Source organism: Tetrao urogallus (assembly GCF_951394365.1).
Source record: "Tetrao urogallus genome assembly, chromosome: 17".
Taxonomy (NCBI): Eukaryota; Metazoa; Chordata; class Aves; order Galliformes; family Phasianidae; genus Tetrao; species Tetrao urogallus.
Genome location: NC_136830.1, coordinates 5,364,428 through 5,381,934, shown reverse-complemented (window position 1 = coordinate 5,381,934; position 17,507 = coordinate 5,364,428). Strand labels below are relative to the sequence as shown.

Sequence of the window (17,507 nt, the reverse complement as noted above, 5' to 3'; positions counted from 1 at the left end):
ATGAAGATGTGCCTGCAGATCTAAATTGGTCTGGATAGTTTATTTTGCTCCATTGTTTTTCTTCTGCTCATTGCTTCTGCATGGCACCTTTTCAATAAGCAATTTCTATACGCTCTTCCCAAGCATAAACCCTATCTAGGGAATTGAATAGGATGATAGGGATGCACTGTTCTAACAACTCTCTAGTCATTAGGAAACTTTGCTCGAAACTGTATGACTCTTCATGCACACTAACTTGAGAATTTGGAAAATGCCCATGGAATTATGCAACAGATGTATATAAACAGTGGCCTTCAATTCAGTAAGATTTGATTCAGATAGCACATCAGAATTCTCAACTGCCTCCTCTGACATTTACCCAAGGCTGAACTAAAAGCTATGATATCTTTTATGTCTATGAAGATTCTGTCATCATACAGAAGTCAAGACACTATAGAATAAACTATTACACTGGTGGCTTTTTTTTTTTTTTTTTTTTTTAAGAAGTTTCAGAAAATTCATGCACTATTACTGAGGGCAAATATCAAGTAGTGTGTAGGTAACCTGGGGTAGCAATCTGGCTACAATGGGCTGCATGGATAAATAGCACAAAACCACTGGAAGAAGGGATCATGAAAAGATACCACAGGATCCCCCATGTTTTCCCTGACATGGGAAGTCCCAAGGAACTCTGATGTATAATTTTGCTCTGCTATTGAATCTTAAGTACATTGAAACAGGCCAGCATGCTGGAGCTCACCCTGACTTCTCATCAGAGAGGTCTTGTTTCCCTCTCAGACTCAGAACAATCCAAGTTCCTGGGTTTTCATCATGACAGAGCGATTCAATCTTGGCATCTTTTCTTGTCTGATCTTGGGGTTTTCTAATTTTCAAGCATCCTTTCTCTTCCTTGTCATCTCTATACCATTAAGGAGACATGAAAAGCAGGGGACAGTCCTTTGCTTCTCGGAAGGTGTGAAGAGGGAAAGAGAAGGTCAGAGCAGCACCTCCTGGCCATATCCAGCCCAGATCCACACCCTCTCATCTCAGCACTGTGAGCACAGTCTGTTCTCTCCCTGTATTGAGGACTGAGGACATGCATCCATATTTGCAGAAACACTCTGTTTCTCCAGAATTAAGTAGTGCCCAGGATTGATGACACCTACTACTTCCTATTACCCATCAGTGTCACCTACAGGGAGCAGAACTCATCCCCAGTGCCTCTACAGAAAATACCATTTTCATTTGCTCCCCCTGTGCATTCTATATGCTCAAAATACTAATCAGAAGAAAAGCGTAATTGATACCAGGAAAGCATGTCAAAGGAAAGTGGATCCCTTCTGGGAACTTGTAGGTAGTACGATCCCTAAAGGTCAGTGTACAGACAGAAAGCACAAAGGAAACACGATCTGGTTTTTGAAGTTCAAATCCAGGAGTCAGGAGACTTGGATTATGTTCCTGGCTCCATCGCAGCTTTCATGTACAATCAAGAGCAGCTCATCCATCCCCTTTGTGACTTTGTTCAGCCAGTGAAAAGCGAGGACAGACATGTGATGTCACTTCTCAGGCTTTTAGGAAAAAAATGGGTAAATTAGTATTTTATGAGGTATTTTCTATTCCCCGGAAAGAAGAGGGGAACTAATCTAAGGTGGAAACATTGTTTAGAATTGCAAAGTGTTACATTTATGATTGCTGCTTACCGAATAAACAACCCGTGCATATCAATTTAACGGCACCAACGTAATGACTCACTGCGTGTTTTACTCCATCACACGTGAACTCACGTGTGTTTCTAAGACAATCCACAAAGCTAACTAAAGAGCAGAGGCTCCAAAATCCAAAACCTATATATAAGCCCTATTGCCGCTGTTCCTTGCTTCGAGAGCGTTGTTCTGCGAACGCCCCGCACAGAACATTGCGTGTACACTGCGGGGGCACAGCGACCTCCCCCAGGCTCACAGTAGGAGTGGGATGCGAAACCCAGCGCAGGCTGCGATGCTTTTAGGGCCGCTTCGGACTGCCCCCCCATGCAGCATGATGTGAAGAAGGGAGAGGGACCCGGTCCCCACAACCCGAACGGCTCCGTTCTGTCCCAGCTCCTCCGCAGAGGTCACAACTCCATGCGCCGCTCTGCGCATGCGCGCGCCTCTCCAGCTGAAGCCCGCGTGGCACGTCCGGAAGTGACGTCATCGCCGGGCCTGGCAACCGTTACCAGGGTAACGTCGAGGCGCGAGCCGGGGGTGAAGGCCGAGGCGGCCCCGGCTCCGTTACCTCACGGCACGGGGTGGCCCCGAGAGGGCCTGGCTGTCTCCGCCCGCGCTCTCTTGAGGGTTTTCATCACCCTCTCGGGGGTGAGGGGCTGGCTGTACCGAGCCCGGTGCAGGCTGAAGGCCGCAGTGCTGCTGAGGGCCTCGCTAGCCGCGAGCTCAGCCGCACTCCCGGCAGCCTTCAGCTCCCTGGCCCCGCTGAGGCCTCGTGGCGTCTCGTCCGGCTCTCCTGCAGAGGTTCTTCCAGGACGCGACCATGAGTGACCAAATCCAGTTCATTGTTGAGAAACTCAATCAGGAGCCCTTCAAGAAGAACTACAATTTAATCACGTTTGACTCCTTAGAGTCGGTGCAGCTGTTGCAGCTGCTCAGTGATGTGCTGGGGGAGATTGACCCGAAGGTAAGGAGGGCAATCAGAGGTGCTCAGACCTGGGTAACTGCCAACGTCTTAAGTTGGCCTGTCACAAAAATTGCTCGAAATGCTTTTACTTAGGTCTGGTGGTGTGTATCTTTGTGGCATGTTTGGTTTACCAAAATAGCTTGTATGAGTCTTCCTGGAAATAAATGTGCCTGGCAAGAATCCTTTGTGGCTATATATCTACAAGTTGTTGGTGAGCAAACAAATGTTTCTTGGGCCAGGCTGCTGGATCCTCGTCCACCAGAGACTGATGACTTTATGTTTTAACTTGGGAATCAAGGTAGAGATCTTAAATTGGTTCAGACTGATAGCAACTCTATTCTTGAGTCAAAAGTCAGGCTAAATCTTGTTCACATATGTGGTGTAGGAGCTGACTAAGAATGGTTTCTCATTTGCAACTGGTAACTGAGTTACTGACTCCCCTTACAATGACGCTACCAAAGGTGTGAGATCAGAAGGGATCAATTGTGTACCAGTGGTATAGAGGTACATGTTCTGCTGTGGTAGGATCTCAGACTTGGAAGTAATTTCTTCCTCTGAATAGATGAGGTCCTATGAGTGGGGAGAACTTAAGCCTGGAATAAAGTTACCTGAATATGCACATAGGAGGAAAATATTTAAAGATAATAACAACTTGGTCATAAAAGGAATGTTCTATATGGAACTCACTCCACTGGCATGTGATAAGTGAATAAAGTTGAAATGACTTGAACAAATACTGGATATTTATTTGTATGTTTCAAACTCTGTAGCATGCTGTTGACGTTAGAGAGGAGCTGCCAGAGAATACAGCTAAAAGAATGTTGACTCTCCTTGGTATCCTTAAATACAAGCCTCCAGGAAGCGTAACAGACCTGTAAGTATCTTTTAATCCACGAATCATAATAAAAGGTGTGTTACAGCTTCTATGTAGCAACCTTTAGTTCAGTTTTTTTTTTTTTGTATTTTTGACCCTGACCATCGCAGTGGACATGTGTAACATGTTGAAGAGCTCCTGTTTTGTTCCACTGGTAGGGCAGCACAAGGCTCCCGCAGGTGTGGGGCAGCCCCGGGGCGCGGCTGCAGCAGCTGCTATTGTGGAGTCTGCCAGGAGAGGGTGCCGCCTGCATAGCAGGGTCACTTCTGCCCCCAGTCCTTTCAGGCTGCAGTGCCACCTTCCAATGCCAGGTGGTAACCCTGAAAACCTGCCCTCATTTTCTCTTTTCCAGAAGAATGTTGCTGGGAAGGATGAATCGTTTTTGCAGGCTTTATCATTTTGTTTTGTTATGGGGTTTCTGTGTGCCTCACGGTAGCAGAATCAGGATTGTAAATAGCAAACTGGCACCGTGACTGCCTTCTGTATTAACTACAATAAGAAAGCCATTAGGGAAGCGGAATGGGAAAGTCAAAACACTGCAAACTTTCCAGCCAGTGTGCTTTCGTTTGAGATTTACTGATAGTAGGTGATACTTTTTGTTGTTGTTGTTGTTTTTGAATAGGAGCGCATTTCGCCAAGGGTTGGTTACGGGAAGCAAACCTGTAATTCATCCTGTCTTACATTGGCTTCTTCAGAGAACCAATGAACTCAAGAAAAGGGCTTATCTGGCACGCTTCTTGGTAAAACTGGACGTGCCAGTGGAGTTCCTACAGGATGATACCGTGGCTGACGTCAACAAGCAGGTAGTGTTTTTCACATATGCCAACATTTTATAGGAACTAATTGAAGTGCCAATAGAAGAATGGATACACGAATTGAGGGGTTACTGCTGAGATTAACGTTCAAGAGAGTTATGATAAGAGCATCTTGCAATCAAGGGTTGGCAACCACTCATGAAAATAAACACGTTTTAACCACTTCCAATAAACCTTGCATTGTTTAGGAAGAGGTAGCACTAAATTGAAGGACTTAGGCTCACTCATCAAATATTGTGTGCTGATTAGCCTTCATTTTTATGCTGCCTAAGAAATATACTTTTTTCTTATTTTTTTAATGCTTTTTTTTAATCTTCTGTGAACTCTAACATGATATTTTTAACTTTATAAATCAGCTCAGCAAACATTATGAACAAAAATGGCTGCCTTGCAGTTGTCAACTGAAGGTATAATTCTTAGCCCCTAACATTTATATTAGTGTTATCCCACTTCTGCTTCAATCATTCTTCTTTCTTTCTTTTTTTTTTTATGAGAAGTCAGAAGTTTCTTTTTCCTTGGCTGATGTTCCTATTTACTATGTTTCCTCTTCTTTTCTGAGCATTAAATGTTGATTTTTAGACAACGAGGCTGGGTGGGTTTAAAATGCAGAGCTACACGTAAACCAGAATTACATTTTTACATAATTTATGTTATCTGAGGTACATATTTACTTTATTTTGATCCAGTTTTCTCTGCCTTTTGTCCTGTGTAGTTGCTTGCAAATCACAGTGTTTGTGAGCATTCGTAACAGGTAACCTTGCTTATTAGCTGTGCACCAGCAAAGCTCTGTAGCTTGACTGATTTTCTTTTTTGATGGCACTAGCAAGGTCTGATTTATAACTTTGAACAACTGAGCAGAAGTAGGAAGGAGAGGAAGGAATGCAGGTTGTAAGTTTTCTCAGTATGTCACAGTCTCAATATGTATAAATATACATCTTACGTAATGGAAATAATGGAGATGGATTCCTTTTTGGGATTGCAGTAATAAAACCATCTCATTAAACCAATACCCTTCTGATTTAACTCAGAACAGAAGCTGGGGTAATACAGTGTCTTTATGTAACACAGCATTACCATGAAAATATTTAGATACTAATGAATTAAAGAATTTAGCCTCAACTATTTATGTAGGCAGGCATGTGATGGTGCATTTTAATAGAAACATTTCAAATGTGAAATTCTGGAGATCTTAGAACATAAGCAAGTTTTATGGGTGTGCAGAATCAAGCTCACCTGTACTGCAGATTCCCTAAACAGGGCTCTCAGAAACCTGGCGCTTCCTTGATTTTGTGATTTGGACATCAAATTGGTTGCAGTGTGTAATTCTAAAAGTAATTAAATTTAGGCGGAAATCTGATTGACCAGTCTTCAATGAGATGCTGCCAGGTGCCAGGAATCACTGTGCTGCTGAAACCTGGGCTTTGTTTGGTCATTTGAGTGTGTCAGTTGTTTCAGGTGCGTGGGCTGGAATGCTGCTGGTTTGTTTGTTTGTTTGTTTGTTTTTTTAGTGGAAGTGGGAAACCTCCCATTTGCTCTGGTTTGCCAAACTATGCTGTGCCTGTGTTTGGGTTTTGCCAAGTGCCTTGAAATGTTGCCTCCCCATGAGGAAGAGACTCCCTAAACTCCCCTTTTGAAAGAGATAGAGAAGGGATGCAAAGGAAGGTTTTTGGAACCAGCAATGAATACAGTTGCTCCCAGTTGGCTTGCTGTCTTCTTATTTGTTGAAGTATTTCTGTAACACCTAAGTGAGCTACAAGGCAGTTGCATTTTTACTTCTGTTTTTTTTTTTTAACTCATTTTTCATCACCCAGCCTGCGTGTACCTTCTGATCATACCTTTATTTGTCACTTAGTCAAGCCCTTTTTGATTTTGTCATCTTCTTCCCAGTGGCCATTTTACTGCTGTTTTTTGAATTTGCTCCAGCAAATCCTAGTGTGCCTGCTCCTAAAACAACCAGCAATAAAAGGGAGTATTCCAGCTGCTGGTTCCTCAGGTTCTATGCGATGGAATTGCTGCTTCACTTGTCACAGATTTGCCATCTTTGTTTAACCTGGCCTTTGCCATTTCGTATTCAGCAGTCATATCAATTGTTCTTTCCAGGAAGTAAAAAAAAAAAAAAAAATTATATTCCCTGCTTAGATTTTTTTCCATCTTATTGAATGGCTGTTTCTGCAGAGGTTATTCTTTCCTATCTCTCAGCTTGCATTTCTTCAAGTTGAATCTAAATTTATTTCCCATCCATATTTCTAAACTCTTTCTGTCCCCTGTTATTTCTCTACCCACACAGACTTTCACACTGCCTCTCAGTTGAAGAGTGCTGGTGGGCAATGTACTGGTATGGAGGTAGCACACTGTCTACTTCTTCCTAAAAACCAAGCTACATATATCAGCCTCTATAATACACCGAGGACACCATTATGCAATGTGGCAAAACTGTTTCTCACATGTTAAGTCAGGTGTGCTCTGGGGCTGCTTTACTGGAGAGAACATCAGTGCTCCAGCTCCATTGCCTCACTCGAGCATCTTATTAGACCCAGCTCTCCCTTTTTAGCTTGATAAGTTTACATGTGTAATGTACGCAGGTTTATAGTAAGGGAGAACAGTTAATGTAGCATTGTCCCTCTCAGCTTACATCTTGTTTTGAAACTACGTTGTGTGTTACAAGAGGAGAGGTTAAAATGCTAAAGAAATCATGGAAATTCTGACTATCAACTTTAAATGTGAGATAACATCATGTTATATTTTTTTCTTCTGCTTCATAAGTTCCTTAGTTTTAGTGGTGAAAAATTCATTTAATTCTTGTTTTTACAATGTTTCTGTCTGTATTTACTGTCTTAATAGTAAAGCAACGTTGGCCTGAAAACCCTCAGCCATAGAGCTCATTCTGCATAATTTTATCTCATTTTGTAGTATGAAGAACTGATGGAAGCATTTAAAAACCTGCATAAGGAATGTGAGCAGCTCAAAACATCTGGTTTATCTACTGCAGAAATAAGAAGGGTAAAAATATGACAAAAATGCATTGTTTCTATGTATGCTTTTTTAAAATGTTCTAATTTTTTGGTTTTGTGAACTCACTGCAGTGTGTACATTATAGAGGTCAGAGCTGATTGGCACTCAGTTGCTGTTTTGAAACTGTTCTCTGTTGGCAAACAGAAAGTCCTTGCTCATGCTTAGAACTGGGCTTTGTGGAGCAGATGGGGAAACGAGGCTGCCAAGACTGTGTTCAGTATGATTGTCAAATATTGGAGCTCTTTTTCTGTGACCACAGACTGATATAAAACCTTGAACTTTACTGATATAGGGTAATAATTTCAGAGGTTGAATGAATTAAGAGCCTAAGTCAACAAAATTGGTGTTTCTATGTGGCTAAAGTGTTAGTAAAGATATTTGTCCTGTTTCATCAAAATGTTTGAGCATGAATCCAGCTTTCCATTAAGACATACAAACAAGTTAAGCAAATGTTGAGATAAGGCCTAACCTGATAATTTAGTTCCCTTTCTCTCATAGTTGTTAATATGTGGGATCCTGCTGTTGTAAGGTAGGAGGAAAGAAAGATAATTGGATACGTGTTTTAGAACCATAGATTATTTCTTTTAACACAGTTTTAATGGAAAAAGTATCAGCAAGTTTAACTCCTATGCGGAGTATAACTGCAAGTTTTATGGTACAACTTCATGCAGATTGCCAGGAAGTGGGTAATGGTAAGATTTAAGAACAGATGTTTAATTACATCATGTGTTTTATTGTGCTGATTTTTGCTTGGTTGTTTCTGTTTGTGGGGTGTAGGGCTTGTTTTTCTGTTTTTTGTGTGTTTTTTGTTGGGTATATATATATATTTTTAAATACATCTGCTTTTATTTTAAATGCTCACATTAATACTGAAGGATGCAGAGAGTGGAAACTGAGGAAGAAGTAGGAAAGATGAGCAGGACTGGAATCCTGGATATTCTGTTCACAGATTGATAAAGTTATAACTGCTTCAGGTGTATTCAGAGATGAATTCTGCTTTTCACAGTAACTTGTACAGAGTTTAGTTCCTTCTGCACCATGTAGTAAATTCACATTTCTTTATCTGTTTTTGCTGCTGTTTAGGATATAAGTGCAATGGAAGAGGAGAAAGATCAACTCATCAAAAGAGTGGAGCGTCTTAAGAAGAGGGTAATAAGAGAAGTAACGCTGTTACATTTCAGTGTCATAATCCTTGGCTTGCAACTCTGATTTTGGAATGCAAACAAGGATTAGAATAAACATACTGCGTGTCGAGGAAGGAGTCAAATAACTAATTGACCTACAGGGAATCTCCCTAGGCGTTAGTCCAGAGCTTTTAAGAATCTTGAATCCAGTACTTTGCTGTCATTTCTGAGTAGTAACGTGTATGGAAAGGAAGTGCTAAGTGGGTTTGTTAGACATATGATCTCTTTAATGTATTTCTCAACTATCTGACAGTAACATGCACTATTTATCCACTTGCTGTAGGTGGAGACAGTACAAAATCATCAACGAATGCTTGAAATAGCAAGACAGCTTCGCTTAGAAAAAGAGAGAGAAGAATCTTTGGCTCAACAGAAACAAGAACAAAAAAATCAGGTATTGCCATAAAAGTGTACCTCTTAAAATAAATAGTTTTTATATCTGTCTGGGGATTGTGTGTGTAAAGAAGTACATCAGGAACAAAACAGTGCAGCTTCTCCTAATAGCAGAAAATTAAATCCTATGTAAAATACAAATACCTGTGTGCATCTTAAAGGAAGAGGCTTGATGCTGCAAGTTTTGAACGTCTCATTTGAGATATTTGGCTGCCTCAACTACTCCTGACATCATCATTTAGCAATCCTAGGAAATGTTCCATGGCTTACTGTGGGAGCACCCAGAGAGAGGTCTTCATGTTTATGGTAGTGAGCAAATGTTTCCTTAGTTTGATTGTATCTCTGTGCACTTGCACTAAGATTGTGTGGTAACACAACAAGTAGCACAGCTTTTTGCTGTGGATCAGTGCAGGGAGAATATAATTTGTATTCAGGAGCAACTTGGGGTTTTGTCCCTGAGTCTCACAAAGGTGATGTCCTAGTAAGTACTGGAAGCAGCTGGTATCTGGATGTAGGGGTGGATTTCATTCCTAAGCTGTGTTGCATGTTCCCAAGCCAGCCTGCTCTATCATCTCAGTCAATTCTGTTGATTTCAAATAGAATATGAACTTTTGCTCCTTTTAAAGCAGTGTTAAATTCAGATGCCTATTATTACAGTCAACATACTGATTTGGAATCAATGTGAATCAGAAGGTTTTCAAGCCATTGGTCCTTTCTTGAGGGAGGTCACAAGAAAATACTGTGGTGTCCAGGTGATTCTGCTTCTTATCACACATTTCTCTAAGTAGCAGAAATACTATTCACCTGGCTGCTGTTGTTTGGCAACAAGCTTTTCTGTGTGCTCTCTACTTGGCTCAGCAACAGAATAGTGGATTGCTGTGACAATTCAGCTGCCTTCCAAGAGATGCAGCACAAAGAGAATTTTCTACTGCAATCCTGACTAGCTTTTTTGCTGTCCTTTTAGTGTTCAAGCCACTTGAATGTTTGCTTGAAAACAGTTTAAGAAATTTGTGCCACAGAGAAAATGCTACTTGGGAGTACAATGCTTTTCTTAATTAACAGTAAAGAATAAGTAAATCCAGGCCAACTGTTGAAAATTGTTTTGGCATGTTTCCTTGTGAACCACAAGCTGGTAGCTACCATTTTTTGTATTCAGGATTCTTTGTGATACTCTTTTGCTTTAGTTACTTGGAAATGCATTTCAAAGGAATGAGCTTATGCGTGTACAATTTTCTCTCCAAAGTTATTCCATGCAGAGCAGAGACTGCAAAGAGCACAGCTCCAGCTGAAAGAGATGCATCATGCAGTAGTGGATTCAAAACCTGAAAGTAAGTAGTAATGTGTAACACCTGGGGGGTTTACACTTCTGTGAGAAATGAAATTAAAACTGCATGATTCTCAGTAACATGGGAGTGCCAGAAAGCACATGTGAACTAGAGAGAAACTAAAGGTATAAATAGGTATAAAGGTATAAATTCTAAAGGCTGGAGCTCCTAAAGGCAAATATGCCTTGCTATAAGAAGGCAGGGGGGTAGTCATAAGGAAGATGATGAGATACCTCAGTCTTGTTTTTTGAGGTCCACTTTGCTTAAAACCTTAAGCCAGTTACATACTGGAAACTAATTATAATACTCTGCAAGAAATAAAAAAGCAAACAGCTGGAACTACAAGGATTGGAAAAAGCAGAAACCTCTTAGAAAAGGCAGAGTTTAGATACTGTGAAGTTTTGTGTCTTTTGTATTTGCAATTGAGGATCAGGGAAATACCTCTTCATCTCAGTGAATGTACAAATACATTGAATATTAATATCATGTTTTATTTATTTAATTATTTATTTTTTTCAGTGTAGACTTGATGTTGGTTGGTTTTGTTTTTTTTAATTACATTTAGTAAAACATTCATTTGGAGAGCTTTAAGGCCTGTTTCTTATTGTGGTGCAAGTTTCTGTTGTAGTTTTGCATGGTACCAAAACCAAACCCATTTCCTAATTAATCTTTTTATAGAGAATGGATTTTGTGTGTGTGTATATATAATATATTTATAGATATACATAATAGACATTTATATATTAACATATAGATGTAATATATAGACCTATTTATAATGTTTATATAAAATAGTTTGTTCTCATGATATGACTGTAGGTGATTTAGGTATGTTGATGTAGACTGCTGCTGCTGCTCATTTTCAGTCTTATCTCAGTCTGCAAATCACACTAACAAAGTGAATTATACTCCTTGTAGAGTAAGTTTTTGCTCATTGATCCACTATAAAAATAGTGGGTAGGAGGGAATTACAGAGAGCAGATAAATGCATAACTCACTGTCTCCAAAGTCTACAATTCTACAGCATCCATGTTTCTGAAGGAAATACAACTAGGATTAATCTGAGTCTGTGCAGGGTTCAGCGTTTCTGCTGCATCTGACCTCAACTGGTTATCAGTAACGTATCACAGGATTGATAGAAGCTTTATGTGTTGTTTATGCTGTCATTGGGGATGATTTATATGGAGAACTCTACTGTACTACTAAGGTATATGACTCAAAGTCTTTTTTCCCAGAGCCCTTGCACTGGCATGCTGAGTTGCTGTGGTTTAAAAAACGAAAAACAAAACAAACCATTAGAATGCTTTTTCTTATCTGAATAAATAATTTTCCAAATGATAGCATCTACGTATTTAGATTTAAATTTAGTGAAGCAATTAATTGTCCTACTTTCTCAGATAGTTTAGTATTTCAGTTGCATCATGGATGCTTTGCCAGTTGTTTTGAGCGAGAGGATTCTTCTTAGTCAGCAGCGCATTGTGATGCCATTACTTTGTAACTTTGCTTTATTTTTTTTTACAATTGTCATCAGCATTTGAGCCACAAATGAAAACTAAAAGAGTATCTGAACTATCTTCTTTACTCTAAGGGACCTGTGGTGAGTTCTGTAACGGTTCCATTTTTGCTGTGGCTGAGAGTTTATACAGCAAAGCTATGTCGACATTTCTATTTCAGTTTGTAGGGTATTTTTAAGGCCTGTGGAAACTTGGAGGTTTCAGTTCACAGAAGCAAAGGTAACATAATAAAAAGTCAGTAAATGTCATTTGATCTCTGAGATGAAAATAAAGTGAACTTATTTATTACCCTCATCTTGAGCTTTACTTGCAGGAAAAAATAAAGTGTTTAGATGTTCTGAAGAAAAACTTGGAGTCATTATTTTAGAAAACTTCTGTTGAAATTTTGCCCAAACAAAGACTTTAGGACTTAGCTTTATAATTTAATTACTTTTCCCCTCAGTAGTTACAAGGACACTGCCTGTAGTAGCAATTCCAGAATGCCAACTGTTGATTTCTCTTTTTTAATAATTAAAATTATGTGGCTGCAGCGTATTGAATAGGATTTCATTTCTTTTAAAAGCTTTATTGGTCTACAGTTAACACTATTTATTTTTTAAAAATTCCCTTTGGCTCCAATTCTGTATCTCAGCTGCCTACTCACATCAGTATGAGCTTGTACACGGATGATTCAAGGACTGTTTGGTAGCTGTGGATTTTTACTGCAAGTTTGGTGCTTTTCCTTACAATAATTTTCTTGTGTTTTTAATACTTAACCTGTTTTACTTCCAAAGCAAGAGATACATTGATAAAAGCTGTTGTTAATAAGTAGATTTTTATATGTGTTCTGGGTACATGTTGCTTTGATTACTTCATCTGGTAATTAACTTGGGATGATGTTCTTTAAAGAAATGCAAAGTAATTCGTTAAGGAATGCAACCACCCCAAACTGATGAGTGTCGTTAACGTGCCGTTAGCATAAGGCTGCTTTAGCTATTCCAGAAAAATATAACTTATGGTTAATAGTTTATTCACTTTTAGAAATACAATGTGTTACTTAGAAGACCTTTTGTTGGACTATGAAGAACAGCTGATCATTGCCTGCAGACTACAATTGATAACACTGGTTTCCATAGTATGTGCCTTCCTTGTTTATGAACTTCAGTACTGCTCTGTACTTTGCTTAACTACAGAGAGGCAGTTGCTGCTGCTATTGATAAGAATTTCTGATTTACAAAGTATCTATTTCTGTTAGCATTTCTGACACTGAGCGCTGGTTTGAGTAACCTAACAGAGATTGTTATATTTTTGCCTTGAATATCTGCTGGCACAAACACAGACTGTGAATGCCAAGAAGTGATCTGAATTACTGAAATTCTTGATCTCTGTCCATTTGAATGGAACGTTATTGTTCAAATTATTGGCAGAAATAGTGAGAAATGGGTGCCTTGCTTTGATTGATTAATATTGATTAATGAATATTGATTAAAAGAATGGGTTAAGAGGGTTTCCAATGATAAACAGAAACATGCAATTGGTACATTCCATTAAATTAATACGTAGTAGCATTTTAGACCAATGAGAACATCAGGGATACTTACAAGGAGGAATTCTTTTGTACAGATGTTTATTTTATGGCATTCTGAACACTTAGTGAAAAATAGAAACTATTATTGAAATATCCTATTTGAATGAAAACACAAACTTCTTCTGTTGTTGTTTGTTTAAAACTTTTTGTTTGGCCACAGAACTATCTGTCTCTGAAATTCAAAGTTTAAATAATTTCCTCCAATGCTGAGACCAGGTTACAGTTGTGGTAAAGGAAAATGACTGAGGAGGAACTCAAAAATGTTTAAGGATGGAAATACAAGGCTGGCTGATAAGACTGATAGTATAGCTATGGTTGAGTCTTTCAAGACCTTTGACTTTTTTACTTGCACCCCATTTTGAAGAACAAACAAGGCAAAGCAAAAATTCGATGTGATCTGTATTAAATTGATTAAAAGGACTTTACTGAAGACTTTAAAAAGGCAGCTAATTGGGGAATTTTCACTGATTGGATGTATTTCTAATGGGGGCATGCATAAATCAGTATTTGGCTCTTTTTTCAGTTTTATGTTAGTGCCATGAAAGAAAATAGCAAATGATCACTGATTAAATTGCCAGATGGAAAACAGGATTGGGGAATTGACTGGGTAATGAGGAGGACAGGCTATTGATTCAAAATAATCACTTGGCAAACCAAGACCGTGCCAACAATACGTATTTGAAGGAAAAGCCAAATGTGGTGGCATGTGGGAGTTGTTCCTAAGTGATTCTGATAAAAGCTTGTGGGGTATGGTGTAAAAATGGTAGAACTGGAGCTCCTGGTGTCAAAGACTTGGTGCTATCCTTGCATTTATTTATGGAAGGAATGGAACAGGAGCATTGTTGCTCCTCTTTTTTTTTTTAGCTCTGATATTTTCATCATTGCAGTACCCTGACCACTGCCTGGAATTTGGGAAAGATATTGAGAAGTTAGATTTCAAAGAGCTGCAGTAATAATTATAACGTAGGAAGCATACTGTACTGTAGAACATTTGGGAAGCTGTGTAGTTTTTCAGTGAGATATTGATAGATTTAATCATCATCTATTAATGTTTGTGTGTCCTAGAACTCTGCTTAACACAGGGAAATTGAAAGTGGTACCATTGGAAGCTGCAGGCTGAATCCCTTCAGTACTCATTTGTACAGGATGAATGCAAACAGGGAAGTGAGGTCTTTGATTAGCAAGCAAATGCCACGTGGAAGTCCTTTCCACACCTGCCTTTGTCATAGCCTTCCTGGGTGATACTAAACAAAGTGTTCCAAGTATTGGCAGGTAGCTTTATTTAATTAATGAATTAAATCAGTATTGCAGGTGTTTTTGATATGGAATGCCTAATGGGGAGCCCACAGAGGGAAAAGAAGTAGGAGCCTGAGCACAAAGAGATCCAAGTTTACATCTATTAGAAGAATTATGCTGGGAAACCTGCTTCTTTCCTACATGACTGAGCAAGCACTAAGAAAGTCTTTCTCCCACCTCACTTTATGCAATAATTATAATAACAAAATTGAATGGAAAACATGAGGAATTGCTGTTAATAGCTCTTCACGTGTAAGGTTGGCAGAGCCTTGCCAAAATAGCCCTAGGGCACAGAGCCAGCCTTTCTGTGCAGCTTACGTATGTAGATTTTGTAACCATAAGTGAATGCTAAAACATTAAAAACAGGGCTTATATGTGTAATGGAAAACTTAAAGTATGCTTGCTTTTCTTTCCTCTGTCCTGGGAATTTGGAAAGAAAAAGTCACTGAGAAAAAAATCTTAAAAGAGCAGCTGTGTGTTTGTTTTTTAAGGTTCTGTAAAGCAGCAGAAATAGCTCTTAGGTAGTTACTTCTCTGTATGTTAAATCATACAAAAGAAAAAATATCTCCAGAAGTATTTAGGAAAGAACTGCATTAGTCATGAGGGATTTTGGCATCATCATGTCTTTCCCCATCAAGTTGTCAGGTTTTAACTCGCTTCATTGTGTGATGCAGAACCAGTTGGTGTTTGAAAGAAGTTGGTAATAGCTCTCAGGTTATCAGAGAAAGAAATCAAGATAGCAATCAAGTTTTTACCCAGTAAAGTCAATAGGTCCCTTCTGTTTTCGAAAGCAGTCATTCAGGCATGGATGTTTCATGAGTTTAAGCTTAAATCTGTAATATTTAGGCATGCTTTATAAGAAAGCTGGAGAAGGGTAAGAAATAAAGCATAAGTTATACATGTGGTTGTTTTATTTTATTTTTTCCATCTAAGAGGCAGGCTAGAAAAAAAAATAGTTGATTAGAATATTAATATTAAATATCAGGGTAACTTGATCAATATCGCTTTGATTTCCACACTGAAGTTCTTGGTTATAAATATCCACTGGGGAGTTATGTTCCTAGTTCTGAGGTGATAATTCAGCTCATGGTGTATGTGGGAAGCTTTGCTGCATTTGCAGAGGTGGTAGATTTCTAGTGAGACATTAAAATGTAGTCCTTCCTGCACAGCTCGTCAGTGGGCTGAGGAAGACTGAAAGTCAGTTCTCCTGGAAGAAAGAGGTGGGTATTCCTGGGGGTAGATTGGTGTTCTCTCCCAGTAAGTTCCAGTGCATTTCTGAGTCTAGCTGTAGTGCCCAGCACGTAATGGCTATTGCACACATATAGCAAGTGCATTGCCTGTTCTGAAACCAATCTGAAGCTGTTTTGCACAAGATGAATAACCTTCCCACAAAGGGAAAAAGAGTTTATGGTAGTACTGTTTTTCATGAAATGAGATCAATGAAGTGGACAGCTGGAAAAGAGGAATTCCTTCTTGTTTTTAGTTTGGTTTGACTTTATTTTGTTAGGAGCACTGCTTTCCCTAGGGTCTACTGATTCTCATTCTTGAGGCTTTCTCAAGAGCTAAGTATGGCTCCTTTCTTCTCTGGCAGACAAACCCAAGTACATTTCCTTTCGACCCAAGCTGAGAGCAGAGAGTGAGGAGTATCTGTCAGTACTGTGTCTAGTCCTCTTGGTAAATAGATGCAGAATAATGGAGCCCCCTTTTCTGAGACTTGCATTTAACTTTATTCTGTCCTTCTCCTTACATCAGTCAGTGATGTGGTCAGCAGGCTCTTTAGCCTCAAAGCCTAAAGCTGTGTTTTCAACTTGCATCCTTTCCTCTCTGTTTCAGCAAGATCAGCTCTGTTATTGTATCCCTGTACTCAAGCTTTCCTTTTTTCTGCAGAGAAAGACAGAGATTTGGAATTTCTTGTTTTGCTTTGCACTTCACGGCAAAACAACAAACCCAACAACCAAGAAAAACAAACAAACAAAAGAACCAGAACACCAACAAACCAACAATACACCCCCAGTGAGTCGTCTTAAAAAGTACCCGGGGTACTTACCTTTTAGTCATTTTGGTCATGAAAAAATTCAGAAATACCTCTTCCCACTCCAGTCTGATGTGCAACTTCCAAATTTTACCATAGCCCTTGGTACAGGTGTCTCAGAGGAGCAATTGCACTGAAGTATCTGTTGTCAGCAGACTGCTGTGTAATGTAATTTAAATAGCAATTTGGTTTTATTCTGTCACATTTTTCTAGCTCTGTATTGTTCTTATCTGTGTTTATAAATAAATTGTTTGTAATGGAGGCTAAATTACTCTACCTAGCAAAAGCAAAGTCATTATAAGCATGTATCATGCAGTGTGAATCAGGCTCAATCATCAGGTAGGTGATTGCTTTTCTCAATAGAATTTTTGACATTACACAGCAATTTCTTTTTTTAAAAAATCTTTTTGTTTTCAATTTTCACAGTGTACTGAATTGAATGCTCAAGATTGAGTATTTGCTCTTAAAAGAAAAAATCATCTGTTACTTAGAGAGAGGCATTTTATAATGTAGAAGACTCTTACAGTATGCATACATTTATTTCAGCTCATTGTAAGGCCTTTTTTAGATACAAAATTAGAACAAAGAAGTTTTATTTTAAGGGAGAGTTTCCAAGGACGTAACAGACCTTACAGGAGGCTGGCCAAATTAAGATCTTAGTTCTATTTCGAGACACAGATAAAGGATTCACACTGAGATAATTTGTCTGTAGACGATGTAATTCACATGAAACTATGACCTGTGAAATCTATGGGGTAGAATCTCTCCAATGCTCCAGCCAGGGATGTTCTAAGGGATCCAAGCTTCAGAGGAGCCCTGAGCATGGCAGCACAGCTCTGACGTGCTGTG

The 17,507-nt window shown here is 39.2% G+C and overlaps 1 protein-coding gene across 1 annotated transcript in view; it reads left to right on the top strand.

Annotated features, from left to right (window-relative positions):
- Window positions 1-2,502: 2,502 nt before the first annotated feature.
- Window positions 2,503-17,507, top strand: part of IFT81 (intraflagellar transport 81) — a gene marked incomplete at both ends in the record, with an annotated part of 36,934 nt that continues 21,929 nt past the window's right edge. Inside the window, 7 exons of the mRNA XM_079543628.1 lie at window positions 2,503-2,646; window positions 3,417-3,520; window positions 4,143-4,323; window positions 7,246-7,335; window positions 8,431-8,496; window positions 8,815-8,925; window positions 10,168-10,252. Coding sequence (XP_079399754.1) covers window positions 2,503-2,646; window positions 3,417-3,520; window positions 4,143-4,323; window positions 7,246-7,335; window positions 8,431-8,496; window positions 8,815-8,925; window positions 10,168-10,252 — 781 coding nt within the window. The remainder of the gene's footprint in view (window positions 2,647-3,416; window positions 3,521-4,142; window positions 4,324-7,245; window positions 7,336-8,430; window positions 8,497-8,814; window positions 8,926-10,167; window positions 10,253-17,507) is intronic.